We start from the raw sequence: 22,146 nt of genomic DNA, 5'->3' as shown, positions 1-22,146 counted from the left end.
TGGCAGAGGGAATGCATCTCTTAAAGGGGCCGTGCTGAAAAAATCAGTGCATAGTTAATGATGCCCCAAAATAGGCAGTTAAAAAAATTTATTAAAAAAAATCTATGGGGTATTTCAAGCTGAAACTTCACAGACACATTCAGGGGACACCTAGGACTTATATTACATCTTGTAAAAAAACAATCTAGGGCACCTTTAAAATAACGAAAAAAACAAAACAAAAAAAAAAAACAAAAAAACACATGCATTATATGATCTCTCTTATTTTGTTAAAATTATTCACAATTTTACAGATTCTGCAAGTGCTTCCCATACTTTTTCATGCATCTGTACATAAGCTACATTATATGTTACTATCAAACACATCAAAATTGAATCATACCACTGCAACCATGGCATCATCTTTCAGACCCTTTGACTCCCCCAGTTTGATGTTTAAGACCTCCCAACTCAGGAACTTGGGTATCAAAATAATCCTGAGTTTCCTAGTAGTAAATATGACTTGAGAGGGCATTTTTCATTTTTTTAGAAAACTCGTATTTACTTGTATTTCCTTTAGAACATGAAGGCAGCATGATTCTTCTGTTAAAATGTGTTTATTATTTCAGCTGTAAAGATGTTCTCATCATTTATGGTCATTTAATCCATAGAATCAGCATTATGCCATAAGTGCTGTCGATTGAGTTAAACTTCTATTGAACCCTGTTTGAATGCAAATATTGCTTTGAACAATATTTGCTTTTTAATTGTTAGGATTAGATTTTTAAAACCTCCACAGGGACTTTAGATATTGTGTTTCCTGAAGCGTCTTGTTCAATCAGACGTTTCATTATATCCTTGTGCACTGCCATGTTGGTTAAGTATTCTTCATTCTGTGTAGAACTCAGAGATAAGTAAACCAGGCAGAAAAAGAGGCTGGACATGTGGTAACAGGCTTAGTTTCTTCACGCTCATGTTGAGGTGACTGGACTCATCATGAAACCCAAATGTGTGACCATCTGTGCTTATGTTGCTGTACTGCCATCTCTCTATTACAGCCTGTAGGCTCACATAACAGTTTCCAGTCATAACAACACATGTATTGTGTAACGGCATTGAAATATACCTCAGCTTCACGCCGAACCCCACCTCCCATGTTATCCACTAAATACACTGATCAAAAAGATGCATGAAAATGAATCTCTCAGTTTTGACTTAATTTTAGAGACCTCTGTGCTAAAAATATCAGATTTTGATGGATCCACACAGAGCATGTTCCAGTCTGCAGCCCAGTAAGTAAGGCTTATATGTTTTTTGATGATGGATGAGCATTCCCTCGGGCCAATGTCAGTGAGAGGAGGCAACACAGCTTATGTAATGTTTATGCTGTTTTTGCCAACAAAAACGAGTTAGGTCTATGTAAGCACTCCTCCATGTTTTGCATATCATTTGCCCGTTCTAGAATCTTCAAAATCATTTTATTATAAAACAGATTCATCAATAGCATAATCTTGTTATATGCCATTAACTAATTTGACCTGTTCACTGTAGCAGATAACACGTTTTGTTTAGTTACAGAATCTACACTACTATTTCATAGTTTGAAGTATGTTTTTTGTTTTGTTTTGTTTTTTAGCAAGGATGCATAAAATTGATTGTTCTTTTGAACTTTCTATTAATCAAAGAATCTTAAAAAACAATTATCAAAGTTTTCACAAAACAGCACAACCATTATCAACACTGATAAATTTAAGAAATATACAAATATATAATTTCAGAATAAAAATTGCTGAGTTGAAAACAACCCAAGTTTGGTTGAAAATGGACAAACCCAGCAATTGGGTTGTTTAAACCCAGCGAATGGGCTGTTTTTACCCAGTGGCTGGGTTAAATGTTTGCCCAACGTGCTGGTCAGTTTCATTTAACCCAACTATTGTTTAAAAATGACTATATGTCTGGCTTAAAATGAACCCAAAATATGCTGGAAATTAAAAATCAGACACAAAATTACTAGAGGAAACAATAATAATCTAAAGGTGAACATTTATTAATAAGCAATTTAATATACGTTTATTGTTTAGTTATTATTCATTAAACATATTAATAAATGTTCATTTCCAACATATTTTGGGTTCACTTTAAGCAAGCGATACAGTAATTTTGAAACAATAGTTGAGTTAAATAAAACTACCCAGCAGGTTGGGTAAACATTTAACCCATTCACTGGAGTAAAACAACCCAGTTGCTGGGTTAAAGTAACCCAATCGCTGAGTTTTTCCATTTTCAGCCCAACTTGGGTTGTTTTTAACCCAGCATTTTTTTAAGAGTGCAGCATATTAGAATGATTTCTAAAGGATCATGTGACACTGAAACCTGGAGTAATGCTGAAAATTCAGCTTTGCCATCACAGGAAGAAATTACATTGTTTAAAAATATTAAAATAGAAAAGAGTTATTTTAAATTGTAAAACATATTTCACAATATTAGCATTTTTACTGTATTTCTGGCCAAATAAATGCATCCCTGGTGAGCATAAAAGACTTCTTTCAAAAACATTGACCTGAAACTTTTGAATGGTAGTGTATCTTCTATTCAGTGTATAATGGCACTCAATGAACTTCCTAAATAAAACAAAGATCTGATGAAAATGTGTCATTATTTATTAATTTATGATGCTGTAAATGTTAAATAAAAGCACAAAGGCACTCAAAGCTGTTCTATTGTGAATACAGTCATGGCTAAAGGGCGTGCATGACACACAGCCTCTCATATGTAGTTATTGTTTATATACACTTCTCTTATGAGGTAAAGTATACAGGTTAATTTCTTGTACAAATTTCATTCATATTTCCCAATACTTTCACCAATGATATTGCCTATTATTATAAAAGCTGATTGCGCACTTTTTTGTGTGATGCAGCTCTCCATGTGGCCATTTCTAATGAGCACTTACCATCTCATTCAAGAGAGAAAACTGAATGTTGCCTGGCAACCACAAAGAGCACTTTTCCTTAAAAAGTAACTGTTGATGTAATCAGCAATGCAAAAAGCACTTAATTCAAAGTGTATGCATTAAACAACAGATTAGCTACACTGGGCTATTGTTATTTTCCTCACATGACCAACTCTATTTAAGAATATCTGGAGTCAGAGAACTGTGATTCGCTCTTTAGCCAGATAACCTTTTCTACGGGACATCCATAACTGTGCTTTCTGCATCCTGAAAGGGGGATTTTTCTGTCAGACTGATAAACAAAGTCATTAATATTGAAATAACACAATATTTTTAGAAATGTTAAACACGTGATGTCTGGGTTCTGGCTGCCACAGAGGGAACATTCTGTCCAACAGCGTCTTTAAAGCATGCTACACTACAAAGTGCCTTTAATCTTGTGATTTTAGAGGAAGGGCAGGGACATATGTCTAGAGGGAGGAGAAAAGCTTGCTAATAGGGGAGAGGTTCATCAGCGACATTCAAGACAATACTGCTCCCTACTGTTCGAAACAAGAATGGACCTTTGTGAGAAGTGTGCATGATTTGCTGCTTGTATAAACTTCCAATCCAAAGGTTGGCACATTTTATTTCTAATATTTTCCACATTTTAAAATAATTAAGTCAGAAGTTTTGTAAGTATTCAAATATTTAAATTCTTACTCAAAGTCGCCATCTTGTGTGTATATTAAAGCTTTGCACACACTGGACATTCTCTCCAGAGAGATATATGTATATGTAGATGCCTCATTAGCAGCTGTTTCTATATGCGGTTTATGCATAAGCCATCCGCCATATTGGAACAGTCAAAGCCGGCCCGACACTCTGTGCGTCTGCATCCTATATAGGCTACGCATGTATGGATAGCTATATATGCAAAAGACTTTAATGGATGCTTTTTGCTAAACTTACACAATACAACGACGGCGTTAGATAATATATTAAAAAGCTGCCATAGTTTAAAAGCCTGTACAATGAGATAATACATAAAACACATTCTTCTCACCTGTGAAAGGTTATCCCATTTCTCCAGGAATGTAAATCTCCGCGCTTTTTACAACCAAATGCTGTTTAATGATGTGGTATTATTATATAAACTCGTTGATTTTACAGTGAATGGCGACAGCATCTGAATTGTTGACCTTCCCAAGATGGCGGAGGCGTCGATGTGTTTGGAGTGGTCGTAGATACACATCTTATGATTCTCTCAAACAACTTCTTGAGGTGCATCCTGGGATGGTTTCTTCTACGTTGGCTAATTTATTTATTTATTTATTTTCTGTGGGATATTTATAGCTACATGTATTTTATATTTGCATATTTTATATATTATAGCATATTAGGCCTATTTCTATTTATTGTTAGAAAGCATTTAAGCAAGCATTACGATCAAAAGGTTTTTAATATTATGAAAATAACTAATTAATTAAATTCAGAGTCCAAACAACAACAAAAAAGCCATTTAGAGGCAGGGCAGCTGGAGTTTTTTTGAGGGTGCTTTCCTTGGATGTTGTGGCCTAACCCTTACTTTTTTAGTGTTTTTGTATGGTGCAAGATGTCAGTCCTGTTACCATGATTTTGATTTTGATGATGGAAATGTATCTTTTTGTACAAAAATCAGCATTGAATAGCTTTTTTTAAATACACTACACTTTTATTTTGAGCCCTGTAAACTTTCAAATAGCCTATTCTGTATATTAGTACTTTGAGATGCAGTTTATTAACACTTATGATTTAAATCATACATACATTTACTTTGAAATCAAACTGCACCTGTTTAATAGTCACTCACCATATTATATCCTTACCATGGCCTTTGAGATGCCGATAATCCAAGGGGTCCAAAAAAAAAAATAAATATATATATAAAATGAATGAATAAATATGACACAGTTTCAAAATGACCATTTATTTTTTCTTCTTTTCTTTTTTGTAAAAGAACTTAAATACTGCTAGATTTGCCTTTTACACAATTATATTCCATAAAACATTTTCTTTCAAATTTGTTATAAATTAAAATGATATGCATGCAATTTTGCATTTCCATCTTTAATTTTCAACTTTCACAAAAAAAGGAAAAACTGACACATTTTTATTCTTTTATCTGGAGCTCAGATGAAGCTGCTGTGAAACAGGAGAGAGCGGGATGACGGGAAGGGATGAACAACGTTCCGGTTTTACAGAAAAGTTCCATCTGATTGTCTCAGGCAGAAAATTTAGAGATTTCAGTTTGTTTTTTTGTTTTTTTTGTTTCGTCCAATGGGCATCGACTGCCAAATTCCTCATGTTCATTCATCCTCATTATATAATTAACAGAGAAGCATGCTCATAGACAAATGCATACAGAATGTACTCGTTGCGGTCCTTCGTTTTTCAGAGTTTATTTTTTCCTTAAAATTTATTCTTTTGAAAATGCACGAACTAGCATAAATCAATAAGGCGAGAATATGCAGGCGAGGAAATCCATGGTTTGCCAAGGCCTTGTGACTGTAAGTAATCAGGTCCAGGAGTGAACTGCTTCCATATGTTGAGGATCTACTTGTCCTTGGCCAGTCCCTTTCACCCTGAAAACCTATGAGCAGAAGAACGACACTTTGCGGGTTTAGTCTGTAGTGTTTGAGATGCCAGCGAGGAGGTCACTGTATATCGGCTGAAGTGGGCTGGACGGCAGCTGCTCCATTTGGCAGGGTGGAGAACAGGGTGCCAGTCACTCCTAACGAATCCCAGCTAAACTAACCTTTTCTCCCTAGAGTTACATTTAGTGCTGATGGTCTTTTTTAGAGACATCAAGCACCCTCGAGAAGAGATGGATCTATCTAAAATTACAACGTACCATCATTTCTGCTTTGAAATTATGAAAATGAATCATAAAAAGTCAATGCTTGCTAACTCTACTGAGGACTAGATCCCAGCGACACTTTCCTATGTCTTTAAGCTCTCTCTTTAAACTAGAAAATAACGCCTGGCAAGAAATGGGTCCATGGGACTGGATGCAGTGCATCATGCTAAACTGCACAGATGAGTGTCTGTCTGCGGCTGAATCTATGATTCCTGCTGTTTACGGCAGAAGTTATGTGGAAATTCCTCCGCCTAAGATTTTGAGGCTTTGGAAAACTATTTAAGATTCCATTTCTGTAACAAAAGACAGCTGGCAGTAGGTTTGTGTTCCATTACTATTGAAATGTCCCAGTTTGGCAGCCACTTTCCTGCTTATTGGTCTGTCCGCTCAAGTTATGCACTAATGACAAGGGAAGCATGCGGTCAGGTAACATGCTGGCAATAATGACATAAAGACTAACTGAGCTCCTTATTCGGTTTTCAGGGATCCTGTATACACCCTTTGATTCTCTGCTATTGCTAGCTTCACAGAATATTTGCTTTTAAGGGCCAACCAATCATTCAATTCCATTTTGAAGTTAAATGGTTGCTTGGTAGAAGGAAAACCTGCCTTTTTGCAACAGAATAGACCAAACAAAAAGTCAAGAAGCATATTAACATGTGAAGGCATAACGACTGTCTCCGATTGCATGTTAAAAGGTCCTCTTTCCCCACGTTGAGCCTCGTATAAGCAGGTGGAAATGCAGGCTTTGGTCAGATGGCGGAGGTTCAGGGGGGGCTGAACAGTTTCTGCTTTGTAGCTTGAGAGACCTTAACAAAAGGAAAACGTAATGGAAGATGTATACAATTCTGGACAGAAGCCATCTTGGCTCGGTGGCTCTGTGGCTCAGGCTTGGAGGACGAAATGGGGCAGGGTGGCTCAGAGCCGGTGTCGTGAGTCCTGGCTGTAGCTGCCTGGGGAACTGCGATTGCGGTGGGGCTTGTAGGTGTCCTGGTAGGGGTCCTGGTAGCCCTGCTGCTCTTCCATGTAGTGGTGGTCTCGACCGCTGCCGCCGTGCTGCGAGCCAGAGGAGCCCCGGTTTCGTCCCTTGTGCGCTCGCTCGTTGTGGTAGTTCTCATCTGAGGTCATCAGGTTGCGCCGCTCGTTGGGGGTGGAGTTGTCCCCGGTGTGGTTGGCCTGCCGTGTTTTTTGTCCCTGTTGATTCTGATGTACAAGTACCAAATAAAATAAGAGCCAGCAATTAAAGGGATAGTTTATGGAAGCTTGTTTCTGCCACTGAATATAAAATAAAAAAGGTATAATTGCAACTTTTATGTCACGCATAATTGCGTGATATAACTCAACAATTGCGTTATAAAGTCAGAATTGTGTGATACAGTTGCAATTGCGAGTTATAAAGTCAGAATTGCGAGTTGAAGGCCCGGTTTCACAGACAGAGCTTAGCCTAAGCCAGGATTAGATCTTAGTTCAATTATGATATTTAAGTAGTTTTTATAAACATACACTAGAAAAACAAATTACTGGTGATCATCTTGAGACAAAACAATGACTGATATATTTTAAGATATGTCAGTACAAGTTTCTTTCAGTTACAACAGCTCAAACATGCACTTTAGTCTAGGACTAGCTTAAGCCTTGTCTGTGAAACCAGGAGATAAAGTCAGAATTGTGAGTTCTAAAGTCAGAATTGTGAGTTATAAAGACAGAATTGCATGATATAGTTGCAATTGTGAGTTATACACCCGGTTTCACAGACAAGACTTAAGCTAGTCCTAGACTAAAGTGCATGTTTGAGCTGTTTTAACTGAAAGCAACTTGCAATTTATGTCATTGTTGTGTCTCAAGATGCATACCTGTAATGTTTTTTCAAGTGTACGTTTATAAAAGATACTTACTTAAATATCATAACTGAACTAAGGCCTAATCCTTGCTTAGACTAAGCCCTGTCTGTGAAACCTGGCCCTAAAGTCAGAATTGTGAGTTATAAAGTCAGAATTGTGAGATATAAAGTCAGAATTGCGAGTTATAAATTCAGAATTGTGTTATAAATTCAGAATTGTGTTATAAAGTCAGAATTGTCAGAATTGCGAGTTAAAAAGTCAGAATTGTGTTATAAAGTCAGAATTACAACATATAAACTTGCAATTTTGAGTTATAAAGTCAGAATTGTGTGATATAGTCGCAATCGCAAGTTACAAACTAAAAGAAAAAGTATTTTTTTTCCTCAGAATTGGACTTTATAACTTTAAAACTCTGAATTGTTTATACCTCGCAATTCTGAGGTTATATCTTGCAATTCTCATATTACAACTCACAATTCTGGCTTTATTTCTTGCAATTGTGTTTATATCTCACAATTCTGAGAAAATAAGTGAGAATTGCGAGATAAAAAGTTGCAATTACATTTTTAATTTAATGGTGGAAACAAGCTTCCATATATAGTTCACCCAAAAATGAAAATTCTGTCATCATTTGTTCCAAACCCCTATGAATGTCTTTCTTCTGCTGAACATAAAAGAAGATATTTTGAAGACTATTGGTAACCAAACAGTTGATGGGCCCTTTTGACTTCCATAGTATGGATAAAAAATACAGACATTTGGTTACCGACATTCTTCAAAAGAACTTTTTTGGTGTTCAGCAGAAGAAAGAAATTCATACAGGTTTGGAACAACTTGAGGGTGAGTAAATGATGACAGAACTTTCATTTTTGGATGAACTATACCTTTAAGTGTTGTGAGCATAAATAGCATTTTTTTATACACTACCATTCAAAAGTTTTTTCTGAAAGAAATTAATACTTTTATATTTAGCAATGATGCATTAAATTGCTCAAAAGTGACACTAAAGACATTTATAATGCTACAAAAGATTCCTATTTCAAATAGACGCTGTTCTACATAAAATATATACACAAATTGCCATTTATTTTAAAGAAAGATAACATATGGACACTTTTCAAGCAAAACATTGTGTAAAACAATTTAAAGGGTTAGTTCACCCAAAAATAAAAATTCTGTAATCATTTACTCACCCTCAAGTTGTTTCAAACCTGTATTTATTTATTTGTTCTGTTGAATTTTTTTTCCCCCCTACTATGGAAGTCAAAGCAGCCTGGTTACAAACTTTCCTCAAAATATCTTCCTTTGTGTTCAGCAGAAAAACAAAACAAAACAATCATACAGGTTTGAAACAACTTGAGGGTGAGTAAATGACACAATTTTCATTTTTGTGCAAACTATCCCTTTAAATTTCAAACAATAGATAAAATGATCAAAATTATGACAAATGTATTTGGATACTTTCTGGTTGTCAAACCATAGTTGTGATGAGCTACAGCTGGGACACCTGTGCGAATTTGAAGGGAACTGACTTCATACATGCAAAATTACCTTGGCAAAAGTTGGTAATTTCAAAAAATAGCTCAGAAAGTTTTGAAATACATTAATACATTTTTAAGTGTCCAAATATTTTATAGGCCCACTGTATAAGGTAGTTGATGTCCTGCAGTGACATGAACAACTGCAAAACTATTTTTATACAACATTTTGCTAATAATTTTAAAATTATTATATATTCAGATTCATGGCCTTTTATTAATTGAGAGACTAAATCAAATAATTACATAAAAACTTTGTCACATCACAGGACTATTTAAAATGAACTAGTGATTATCCAGTCAGGACATAAGGTGACTTTTTCCTTGCACATTCTTAAACATTATGACCAAATATCTTGGTGCTGATCAAAAAAGACTATGGACGCATTATGTGTTAAATAGCCATCTGTGTGTGTGTGTGTGTGACTGCGCACCTGCAAGCCGGATATGGCAGATGTAGTGTAAGGGGCCAGGGCAGCAGGGCCAAGGTTCCTGCCCAGCAGAGGGTTGAGTGGGGTACTGCTGGAGGTGTGGGTGGCCTTCCAGTACGCCTCAAGATACTCAGCCAGGTGCTCACATGCGTCTTCCAACTGATTCTCATCCAAGATGATGTCAAACATCTCCTGTTAAAAAGGAACACATACATGCCACACACAAATGCATTAAAAAATGGGTAACACTTTATTTTGAAAGTTCACTTTAGACATTTTACTAAGTAACCATGCAACTACATGTCAACTACAAGTCATTAGAGGATCAGTAGACTGTCTTTAACACTTTCTTTTAATGCAGTGCTTCCCACACATAGACTTTACTTGGGCGGGCCGCCCACGTATAATAAAGGCCACCCAGGTATATTTTGGAGACACATTTTTGCTTTTATTATTTTTATCCTCTTATACTTTTATATCCGCGCAAGATAATGAAACCATCCGCGATCGATAAACTAGTCGTTTCGTACCTGCTTGTTACGTGTGTGTCAGAACTGTTTATTCCCGCTGACATTCCCACAGGTGCAGCATTTTGCAAAGTTGCGTGTTCTACAAGCTCGCGCAACAGCGCTTCAGACTGCTTCAAAGTGATTCTCAATCAATGAAAAGTGCAGATTTATGCCAAGCGATTGCTAATGAACTCAAGTTGATGAATTATTACAAAGTTTACTTCATGGCCTTTATATAAAACGTTTTAGACGATTGTAAGAATCTGAAGGATCAGCCTGCAATAGTACAGACATTTCAAAATAAGAGTCCCAGTGTATTTCTGGCTTGTTTATAATTAAAAGTCACACTCTAAGTTTATTCTTTTTCTTTTGGGCATATTTGGTATTTTGGTAACACAATAAATTGTATTTAATTGTATTTCCATTTAATTCATAGTAAATTATTGTAGTCTCTCCCACAGGAAGAAAAGACTAAGAACATTATTTTACACATATATTATTCATTTTATAAATTTTACTAGTAAAATCTGTGTCCCATTCACTGAGAGAAACACTATATGACAGCAAAGAGACCATAGGAAAAGGTGAACCATTTAAATGTTGTAATTTAGCATAATTTACAATGCCTAATAATGCATAATATTAGTATGAAATTAAACGTAATATGCTATGTAATTCAAATTAATTTCAATAATTAAAAATACTGTTAAAAATCGTACATTATTTGTTTGTCACATGTAGTAGACCATTTTTTGTGCATGTAGTAGACCATCAAAAAATAGGATAAATAGGAGGAAAATGGGTAAATAGGAGGATTTTTCGCCCAGCTACCACTGCAAGTTTATTTCAAACTTGTGGGAAGCACTGTAATGCTCCCCAAAACAGACACTACTGACTATAAGTAACTTTGCAAGTACATGTCAACTTATTCTACTATCCCTAACACTAACCTAACAGTCTTCTAATACTCTAATGAGAGTTAATTGACATGTAGCTGCAAATTAATGAGTTAGTTGGCATGTAGCTGCAAAGTTTCTTATAAAGTGTAACCTTGTAAGAATGCATAAAACCTGTAGTCATTTGTGTACTTCCATATGTGTATGTTTGTACTAGTGCTGTCAAAATAATTTTTTTTCAACCTGATCTCACGGCAATACCCCTAACCCCGCCACTAAACCTACTCATCACTGGGGTTTAGACAAATCGTATGAATTTGTACGAGTGAATACATACGAATTAGCCAACTCGTAAAATATGCATGTTATTAGTTGTGAGATACCGTTGATTTTTCAGTTTAACGTGTTAATAAATTTGACGCAATTAACGCAGCATCCGTTTTTTCAGTCATAATTTGGTTAGCGTTACATTATATGATCACGCTCTTATTCACGCAAATGCTTTTAAACCATTCAAGTGCCACAAGACAAACAAGAACGCGCTGTCTGTGAATGTTGTGTCATGTGACACACACGACTCGTGTGCACAGAAATACGTGCGCCAGTATCGAGTTCTCTTTCGCGCTTGAACAAACAATAACGCACAGAAATATGCCAAAATGCCCATTTTGTCGAGTAAGAGCAGTCTTAAATGAGTTAATAACATCTTAAACGAACTTAAAGAGTTGTGAGAAAATTAGATGAGCATCAGATCCGCGTCACGTTCGGCAGCGGCAGCTCTTAAAGTGACAGCAGCCTAATAAACCAGTTGCTGTGATGTCTGACACTAACAGAAAATTGTAGCTTTAATAAGGATTAATCTATATTTCATTTATAATTTATGCAGTGAAGACTGTAAAGTGTTTGATAACTTTATTCAATTTATATATATTTACTAGCTGTTAGACAGGTAGGCTAAGAAGTTATACTATAATGTTGAATGTCTATAATTAATGTAAAAAAAAAAAATCAATTTCACAATTTCAGTAGCAGTATTAGTATCAATGAAACTGGCCTTCATTCATAAAAAGATGGAGAGTAACTGTGAAATTATTACAATATAAAAATATTAAAAACTCCAATGTTTTTAATTGCGATTAATTGTGATCGATTAATTACAGAAAAAATGTGTGATTAATAAGTTAACTTTTTGAATGGATTTACAGCATGAAAGGTAAGACGCACCGGAGGACACTGTGCTAGTTTATCTGCTGCTACGAGCTGTACATTGAGGTGTTTACTCTGCGACTTTCCTCTGGACTTGATGAGCCGCTGGAGGACCTGCGGGACAGAAGAGTTGGTTACACAGCAAGAACAATCATTTCTATCAGATTTTGATGTTTGGTTTTTCTCTAATGAAACACTAAAACCAAGACACAAGACTGTCTGCGAATGTCGCACCTTTGGCGAGGACACTTTGACATGGACGATGATGGGTGCTAGTGAAGTCTTCAACAGCTGAGCAGGATGGTTGATGGTGTCTGCATCCAGCACAACTAGCTGGAGTGAGCGAGCTAGTTCAAATATGCGCTCAATCTCGCTCTGTACCTCAGCTGTACATGCATATCACACAGAAAGTTAGAAATTAGTTTGCACACTAACAGAACAAAAAAACAATAAGGACTTGAAGTGACATTTGAGAATGTGGTTGTATATGATTGTATATTGCATTTGATGGCAGCATGTCAGATTAAAGTGCCCCTATGTTATTTTAATAATTCCTAATTTTCTTTTGGAGTCTCCTACAATAGGTTTACATGCATCCAAGGTCTTAGGTCTCATAATATACACGGCAGCATTACCACTTTTCTCACAGTGTCTGAAACGGTTCGATAAAGGATTCGGCCTCTCTAAACCCCTCCTTTTCGAGAGCCTACTCTGCTCTGACTGGTCAGACGGGCCAGTCTGTTGTGATTGGTCTACTGCTAACAGTGCATGTCAGAAAAAAAACGCCTAATACCATATCTGAATTTCAGCTCCGGAGGCTTCTTCAGTGCTTGCACTCAGTGATACGAACGCTAACGACAGCTTTCCATATCAATTCCAGCACGAGTCCTTTTAAAGTGCATGCAAAGTGCACAGAAAACAATGTCTTCTCAACATGTCGACAACACAAACCAAACTCTTCCAGTTTCAGCAACTACAGTGTTTGAGGGGGGGTCAAAGCAGAAGCATAACAGGGGCACTTTAAATTTAACCTGGAATATTTCTTTAATAACCCTTATGTTTAGGGTCTTACCAAGACTGGATCTGGTATTTGAGCGCTCAATAATGGCTCTCTTGCTGGGATTGTTAAGCACTGATCTCTTCGCCAGTGAGATATCTGCCGTCACGCGTGTGATAGTTATCCTAGGATGATAAATATATTATCTGTAGTTGTATAACATGATATTTTGAAATGACACTGAAATCATCTATAAATCACATTTATTACTTACCTGCCATCAAACCGGTGTTTCAAGAAGTCAAAAAGAGCTTTCTGCATCATATCAGTGACCTGTACGAAAGATATGAAGTGTGTTTGATTTTGTGATTTAAAACATCTAAAAATAACATTTGCTGTCTTTCAAAACAATGTTTACATGTGCCATGTTTATGCTTATTAGGGAATTGTACTGTAGCTGATCAACATGCTAATGTCAAACTCAAAAAACCCATCGCTTCAGAAGGCCTTTATTAACCCCCTGGAGCCATATGGATTATTTTTATGATGGATGGATGCATTTTTTTTGTGCTTCAAAATCTCACCCCTCTCTTCACTGCCATTATAAAGCTTGGAAGAGCCAGGATATTTTTTAAATATATCTCATATTGTGTTCGTCTGAAAGAAGATACTCATATACACCTAGGATGGCTTGAGTGTGAGTAAATCATGGGATAATTTTTGGGTGAACTATCCCTTTAAGTATGCCTCATCAATGCATAAACTTGTGACCAAGCAGATGTGTGAATAAATAAAATCCTTGCAATGAAGCAAATCTGCTTTTAGTTACGCTTTATAAATTGCAACGCTTTCCTTATTCATTTTCTCAACTTCACTGTCTCGCCTCCTCTTTGTCTCTCACATGCCTTCTTTCTTTCTCTCACCGATTTCCTCCCTCCATCACCATTCCTGCTCTTCTCTCCCTTTTCTGTCTCTTTCTAATTTCAAACCGTGCTCTACTTTCTAGCACTGACGTCTCCTGGACCCCGGAAGGTTGTTGCCGTGGTAACGGAGCGGCGGAGAGGAGGAGTATGTTTTTGTTTTCTCTGTGTGAGGAGATGGAGAGACTGGAATAGATATTATATTTTGCTGGTATCAATAACGCAAAAAATGCGCACACACAGACATGCAGCAAGGCATAAACAAAGAACGTCAGCTTTGCGGCCTTGATGGAGGAATTTTCTGTTCGATGTTATTTTTTATGATAAATTCACTGATTCGCCTTGTAAAAACTCTCCACGTCGATCTTTCACAAAAGCATCTTACTGTCAAATTTGACGACGATACACCTCAACATCATTTGAGACGACCCACCTCATATCCTTTCAGGGATGGACCGACCAGCACCACAGGCCTCATGGAAGGCACGACATCATAGGGAGTCACATGTTCAGTCTGCATATGAGATCATAGGCAAATAACAAAGAGCAGCATAAAGGCCAATGCTTCGTTTTTAAGCACAATAAGTTTAACTTGAGAGGTGTTTGTGTTTAAGACAGCGGTGACAGTCTCCTCAGTGACTGGACAGGAGGGTTAGGTGAGGATTCGTCCATCCTCTGGACACACTTACCACTTTCTGTTTCTGCTTGCCTGTACAAAGAGAGGGAAAAAAAAGAAATTCAGAATAAAGTACTGTCAAGTTGTTCAAATTTGAGAAAGTCATTCATGGTCCACTGTCCCATGCTCACAAGAAGCTGCTCGTTTGATCTCTAGCCTTACGCAGGACAGTGTTGAAGTAAAATCATCCACTGACGTATTGCCTACGATTCCGTTTTTATTTTTTCGGGGAGATTCCTGTAACCCCACCCCCATCTCCTAAAGTCCCACCCCCACCAGATCATTGGCTCACCTGCTGACATCACATCCCCCAAACTGGAGGAGGAACTTCCACTGGACTTACTAAAGAAATGAGCAGACAAACAGAGACAGAGATAGAACATTTTTAGTCTGTGTGTTCAAACACACAAGCAGACTTCTCTAAATCTCTAACTTTAATACTACATGCTATAATCTCTCATTTCTAATAGCGAATGCATAAAACCTGGTCTGAACCACACTGATTCTACGTCATTGTCCATGTACTGTGACCTAGAACTGATGCTTCATGTAGAATTGTTATCGATAGTCACCTTGGTTCGAGGCTCAGTCATCCGATTTCAAACTGCGAGCTGGTGTCACCTAACCTGATACCCAGTTTTCAACAAATCAAATGTCAAACAAACTCCCTCATAAGTTGATGCTGGGTCTCTCATCTGGTAGTCTCAGCGTCAAACAGCCCACCCATGGACCCGGTCTGATGCATATTTTATACAAAAATGAGCTGTCCAAAATTTCAAGATCGAATCTAATTAGTTTCAATGCAGTTTCCAATGTGCAAACATTTTTATCAGTCTACCTGGAAAAAAAAGACTTGTTTATATCGTACCAGGCTGCGCAATGAACAAAGTATGTGAGGTTCATACCATTAAATCTTTAAACGATATTCAATTGAGACACTAAAAATGTATATCCTTGTGCACAACTGTATATTTTCAGAGTAATGTCTGTATTTATTTCTTCAGCTCTAGTTCTACAATTACTTGCGCATACTGTGGCACCATTATTTGAAAAGGTCATTTTGTAACACTCTTTACTATTCTTGTATCTTTGATTTAACATTTAAAATATTTTTCCATGGTTTTCATTTAAATATTCAAACAAATTCAACAAAACAAAACAAAACAAAGACAAAAAAAAAAAAAAAACACCTCAAAGACAAAAACAAATGACGACTGAATGCTCTGCTTTTTCAAACAGTCTAAGTGGGTGGTTCTTGGCCAGAATAAACTGCACTGTGGACTAGATATCGATGTCAATACTTAAAAGGCTGGTTCTGGTACTGCATTACTGTAGTTAAAGAACTGTTTACACCTGGTCACTTCATGCATTTTCTCTGATCAGATAGCTATCCGATCGTGAAAAGACCAGGTGTAAATGCCCTCTGAAACGCATTCGCAAAAAAAGAAAAATATTTAGTCCTGGTCTGTTTAACGTTCAGATTGGCAATTTTATCACTGATAAAAGATACAGAACCTAAAAAGGCACAGCGACACGTTCACAACCGGATTTTATGACGTCGCCTATTTTGAGACGGAACTTACCGAACATCCAAAACAATGCTGTGTGTTGAGATAAATGCGGCTGTTGTGTATGCATAGCCTGCATATGATGGCATTTTGTCCAGCTGGGAACTCGTTAAGAGCTTATAAAATGTGTAAAGGAGTCAAAACAGCAGCGAGAGTCCCTTCGTCACACACACAATCGATCTGCAGCGTGGAGACACGCGTCTGATGCCTGTGATGGGCAAACTAATTGAACCAAACATAACAAGTATGAACACACCCTAAATCCGGTCGCTTGAACCACTTCAGGAGGTGGTCTGGGATGCATTCCAGTCAAAACTGAACAAGTCTAAATGCATCTGGATGGTGAACCACATATGTAAATTTTACTCCTCGGAAAAAAAGCTAAAAAATAAAGTGTGAAAGTGTGTTATAGGCTAAATAACACGTTATTGCTAGATATGACGGCACTATTGCAACATGCATCGCTGCAGATGAGCAGCTGATTTCTTCAGCAAGCTGACGCGCAAATGAAGTCAGGCTATGTTCAGACTGTCAGTGCTAATCCAATTTTTGTGCATATCTGACTAAATCCAATCAGATTTAGCAAGTCTGAACGGCCAAAAATCATATGAAATGCAATTTCAAATCAGTTTCGAACTTCATTCATATGTGGTTTGAAATCCTATTCAAATGGCATTTCTGGAAATCCGTTTCAGTCTGACTGTTCTGATCGGATTTCACATGGTTTATGTGACTTTCTCACACCACGTAAAACGTAAACGTCAGTCACTGTTATATAATAGGAAACATGCTGAAAGTTGCTGCAGAAACAAAGTTCAATTTTGATTCACTGTCGCTAAGGGGCGCCAAAGTGGGTGGGGACACTTTTACCAAAATGGCTATAACTCGTGAACGGAATGAAATATTTCCACCAAACTCTGTACAACAAAAATGGACACATGGTGGCGCTACACCATGAAAAAACTTGACAACAGCTATAACTATGCAATCATTAGTCCGACTGACTTGAAAATTGGCATGTAGTGTCCAAGGAGACATGATTGTCTATGAGGACACTGGCGTTTCTCGAAAAACATGGCCATGGAACATGGAACATGGAAAACATGGAAAAACATGGCCATTAACCGATAAATTTTGAGCACCTATTAGACATGTTTAACAGAGGAACAAAACTTGGTGGGCATGTTCGGCTCACGGTCCTAGAGGTCTGTAAGTATTTTGAAAGAAATTGGCCACTAGATTAGAGTTTTACGCCTCTGTAATCATGTGGTATTTTCACACATACACACAATACTCATATCATTTGACAGATCTCCTCATGCTGAACAATTCCCAACCACTGTGTCGCAGCACACTAGTATGGAAAATGATCAAATTCCAAAAAATAAGTACAAATAAATGCTACAAATAATAATAATAATATAATAATTGCACCGTTGCGCGAAAACTTAATATCTCTTAATTTTTGTTTTATAAAATTAATGCTATTGGTCATGCTTTATGTCTGTATGTGTGTTTTACAAATATTTAACCAATAAAAAGCATTTAGAAGAGGTTGTGACTAAACTTCGTAACTTCGTAATCCTAAAACTGTCAGTCAAACCTCATAACTCTGCCCGCCTCCATTTAGAATGTGCCGCAAGCAGATTTTTGAGCAGAAATTTTTGCAATATATTACGGAGACATGTTTTGAGACCGGCAGAGACAACAGCACGGAATAAAGCCGCTCATGCCAGCCTCCTATGTTTCTGCCGCTGCCTCATCATAATGCAGTAGTACAGCGCCAGCGGCTGTCGTTGTTGTGGTATTTGCCGCAATACCTACCAACGTAACGTCATTGCCACAGAAACCAATGCAGATATTCCGGAAAAGGAAAGAGCGCCATGGACACACAAATCGGATTTGAACAGTTGCGATTTTAGATCAGATTCCAATCGGATACACAAATAATTGGATTTGGAATGAGTTTAAATGATCTTACCAGCGCTGTTGCCGCTCTCTTCTATTGCAGTCTTTGATTTTGAAATTAGCTGTTGATCTAGAATACAGCGAACTCTGCATATAGCATGGGAATTCGGATCGTATTTATATCCGTTTTGTGGAGACACATTTATGTGGCCAAGTGTAAATGGAATCATTTTGATAAATCAGATCAGTTATAACACATGAAGTGACAAGGTGTAAACAGGCCCTAAGACATGCAATGAAAGAACAGTGAACTGTGATAAATGTACAATCTGAGGTCAAATTTAAGTCATGATGTATCTGGCAATGATAACAGTCCTGATTACATTGCATACAAGTAACTAGAGAAAAAAACAAGAGTGTAAAAATTCAGATCTGCCGTGAAACTGAAATGCAAATCCACAATGCCCTCTGGGTTTAATCTGAGTGTTAATCTAATTTCAAATTTCAAGCAATGCTATTCTCCCAGATTTACTGAGGCAAAAGTCAATTTTCTTTAAAGGCCACCTCTGTTCTTGAAACCCACTACACTCATTTAATGCTAAGGTGTACAGACTGGAATATTTATTTGTTTCAAAATGCCTATTGTGTCCTAAAATAAGGCATGCAGTGACTAATATGTAATATTCTGTTTCTACATCAACAATCTATAGTATCTACTACTGCATCTATAGAATCACAACTATAGAGCATTTGGTTTTCTACAGATTCGAAAGGGCACCCAAAACAAGTTTTTAATAATGGATCATCAAATTACATATAAAAATGAGCTGAGAAATATGTAGTGGTGCACATTTTTGGAAAATTTTCCAAGAGTTCATAGCCAGGTTGATTTAAAAAAAAAGAAAAGAGAAAAGAATAAACAGACAGAATATTAAGGACCAAGAGGTTGTGGAAAAACAAATGCTCCATCAACTAGGTAAGTATGTTCTCTGTCTGCTTACCCTTGTACACGGCTTTTCTTCTGTTCCAGCTGTGCTCTGATATTCTCCAGCTTCAGGGGACTGGGGATAAAACCAATCTCACAGCCTTCTTTCACCAGCCTCCCAATCCACCAGTCATTATTAAACTTCTGCATATGGAGCAGAGAAAGGACAAAAGAAATAAAAGCTTGGAAAAACTTTATTCCCTCTTAGCATTTGACCAATGATACCAGCTTTAGTAATGAAATTTTACTTTTTTTTCCTATATTCAAAGTCATCAGTGAGTCAGTAGTGACCCTTTCATTAATGGGCCACCAGGCCACAGTACCTCTTTGATGTGCAGGAAGTCTTTTGCATCGAATGAGATGGCAGTTCCTGGCACAGGCACATCTTCATCCAGCGCACCACAGTAACTGACATTTGTCTTCACGGCAAAGGCCACCGCTTTGGCCTGGAAGTGGATGTTTTTGGAATTTTAGAAATATAAGTACAGTGTTGGGGAAAGTTAGTTTTAAAAGTAATGCATGACACTATAAATTATATGTTGAATATGATAAACTTTCCTACGCACTGTGCCACAGCACACTGAAAAAAATTTCCGTCATTTTGAATTTTGTCCAAAATCTAGTCCAATTTGGAACCAAACCAGTGCAGAAATGTTCTCTGGAGACTGAATATCAAAAGTTATCAAAAAAAAGTTGAAATTTTGATTTGCGGTCGCTAAGGGGCGCCAAAACTTTTGAAATGGGCGGAGACACTTGCGAACGGAATGAGATATTTTCACCAAACTTGGTATACTTGTGTATGGCTCGATCTGTGGTCACAGTAAAAAAAATGGACACTTGGTGGTGCTATAACAAGAAAAAACATGAAAACAGCTATAACTATGCGACCATTAGTCCGATTGACTTGAAAATTGGCATGCAGTGTCTTGGTCCAAGGAGCCATGATCGTCTATGAGGACATTGGCATATCTCGAAGAACATGGCCGCCATTGGCCAATGAAGTTTGAGCACCTAGTCAAACCAAAAATTATTCAGACATTTTTGATATATTTTTACTAGTGGGTGCAGGACACTATAGTTCATTTATGTAAGTGTTGATAGCAAAATAAAGTAAACTGTGACATATTATACCCAAAGATTCTTCATAGAGTGGACTACCAGTAAAATTTATAAAAACTTGGAACCAAAAATCATTCACACTTTGATACAATACCAACTTCGACGACAATTTAATTAAATACGAGGTTTCCGCCTGACAGCGACGATATGTAATTATGTTGTTTTATCATCACCAACAACAAGCATCATACTATGACCTTATAGTGTTCCTACCTGACTTAACCTCAAGTTTCACATAAAACTACTACTTTTAATATATCTAGTTTTAACATGCCATTTGAAGCAAAATTTTCATACATTTTTATATAGTGGTGTGCCGTGGGATTTTGTACTTATCAAAACTGTGCCGTGGCAAAAAAAAGGTTGGGAAACACTGTATTAATATGTAGTAAGTGTGATTTGTGTCTGTCCTGACCTTTGCCCTCTCCAGCTGCTGTGCTGCCTGCTGTTCTCGCTCCTGCCGGCCCTGACTACCCCCCTCCGGCCTCTCCTCCTCCAACGACACATCTGAATCAGACGGCCTGCTAGTGTAGGAATCAGCTGAACCCTGCAAACAGAAGGCACATACTACATTACTCACATGCATGCAGTCTTCATATGTTATTAGAATGACATTTTCCTTGCTGAGTCCACCCAGACCACTTATGAAAACCTCAAAAATGCGTTGTTCTGAAATGTCAGCTCAATGACACATGGCTGCTCTGCCATGTTGATATCTATTCAGTATTCAGATACTTAGTGTGCCCTGATTAAAGGCAGTCTGAAATATGCCTCTATGTGGAACCAATCATAAGGAAGGACATTTACATACAGAAGTCTTAAAGGTACAGTATCAAAAACTGTAGCTCAATCAGTAGAACATGGGAGTAGCAACACCAAGGTCATGGGTTTGATTCCCAGGGAAATCAAATGTGTACCTTAATGCAATTTGGCATCTGCCAATTGTAAAATGTTTAATTCTTTAAGTCAGAGTTAGTATGGAATATGACTGTATGACTGAATAATGTTTGTTTTGGGTTTAAGAATCCATGAATAACCTTGAATTGGACAGCTGTACAAAAAGTGGAAAATAAGACCACTTTCCAAATTGGAGAATGACTGAGAAAAGAGGTTTACCTGAAACCATTTCTCCTGCCTATTGCAGAAATACATTTTGACATTTGACCACATTTGTGTATTAACAACAAGATCAGACCCTCCACGCTGTAAAAATTATTGTAATTTTAATGGTAAAACACTGTAAAAATGCTACAGTAAAATAAGTTCATGTTACACTCTAAAAAATGCTGGATTAAAAACAACCCAAGTTGGGTTGAAAATTAACAAACCAAGTGATTGGGTTGCTTTAACCCAGCGGTTGAGTTAAATGTTTGCCAAACCTGCTGGGTAGTTTTAACTCAACTATTGTTGAGTAAATTACTGTACTGCTTGCTTAAAATGAACCCAAAGTATGTTGGAAATTAATTAATTTATTAATAAGTTCAATGAATAATAATTAAACAATAAACATTTATTAATAATAAATGTTAACCTTTTGATTATTATTGTTGCCTCTAGTAATTATATATCTGATTTTTAATTTCCAAATTATTTTGGGTTAATTTTTAAGCCAGCCATTTTTAAACAATAGTTGGGATAAATAAAACTGCCCAGCATATTGGGCAAACATTTAAAGGTGCCCTAGAACCAGTTTTAAGAAGATGTAATATAAGTCTAAGGTGTTCTCTGAATGTGTCTGTGAA

The 22,146-nt window shown here is 37.0% G+C and overlaps 1 protein-coding gene across 4 annotated transcripts in view; it reads right to left on the bottom strand.

Annotated features, from left to right (window-relative positions):
• Positions 1-4,887: 4,887 nt before the first annotated feature.
• cacnb4b (calcium channel, voltage-dependent, beta 4b subunit) overlaps positions 4,888-22,146 on the bottom strand; it is a 28,246-nt gene continuing 10,987 nt past the window's right edge. For 2 of the 4 annotated variants that reach the window (XM_067372823.1, XM_067372825.1), the window contains 12 exons: positions 20,820-20,951; positions 19,609-19,731; positions 19,302-19,429; positions 15,117-15,166; positions 14,838-14,857; positions 14,582-14,662; positions 13,503-13,561; positions 13,304-13,413; positions 12,466-12,617; positions 12,250-12,345; positions 9,624-9,812; positions 4,888-7,013 (listed from right to left, as the gene is read on the bottom strand). In XM_067372823.1, coding sequence (XP_067228924.1) covers positions 6,729-7,013; positions 9,624-9,812; positions 12,250-12,345; positions 12,466-12,617; positions 13,304-13,413; positions 13,503-13,561; positions 14,582-14,662; positions 14,838-14,857; positions 15,117-15,166; positions 19,302-19,429; positions 19,609-19,731; positions 20,820-20,951 — 1,425 coding nt within the window. In that variant the 3' untranslated portion in view covers positions 4,888-6,728. Of the gene's footprint in view, positions 7,014-9,623; positions 9,813-12,249; positions 12,618-13,303; positions 13,414-13,502; positions 13,562-14,581; positions 14,663-14,837; positions 14,858-15,116; positions 15,167-19,301; positions 19,430-19,608; positions 19,732-20,819; positions 20,952-22,146 lie in introns of all 4 variants that reach the window. The other 2 variants (XM_067372821.1, XM_067372822.1) reach the window with 1 other exon arrangement.

The sequence above is a fragment of the Chanodichthys erythropterus genome, chromosome 21, assembly GCF_024489055.1.
Source record: "Chanodichthys erythropterus isolate Z2021 chromosome 21, ASM2448905v1, whole genome shotgun sequence".
NCBI classification, from domain to species: Eukaryota; Metazoa; Chordata; class Actinopteri; order Cypriniformes; family Xenocyprididae; genus Chanodichthys; species Chanodichthys erythropterus.
This window is presented reverse-complemented; position numbering and strand designations above follow the sequence as displayed.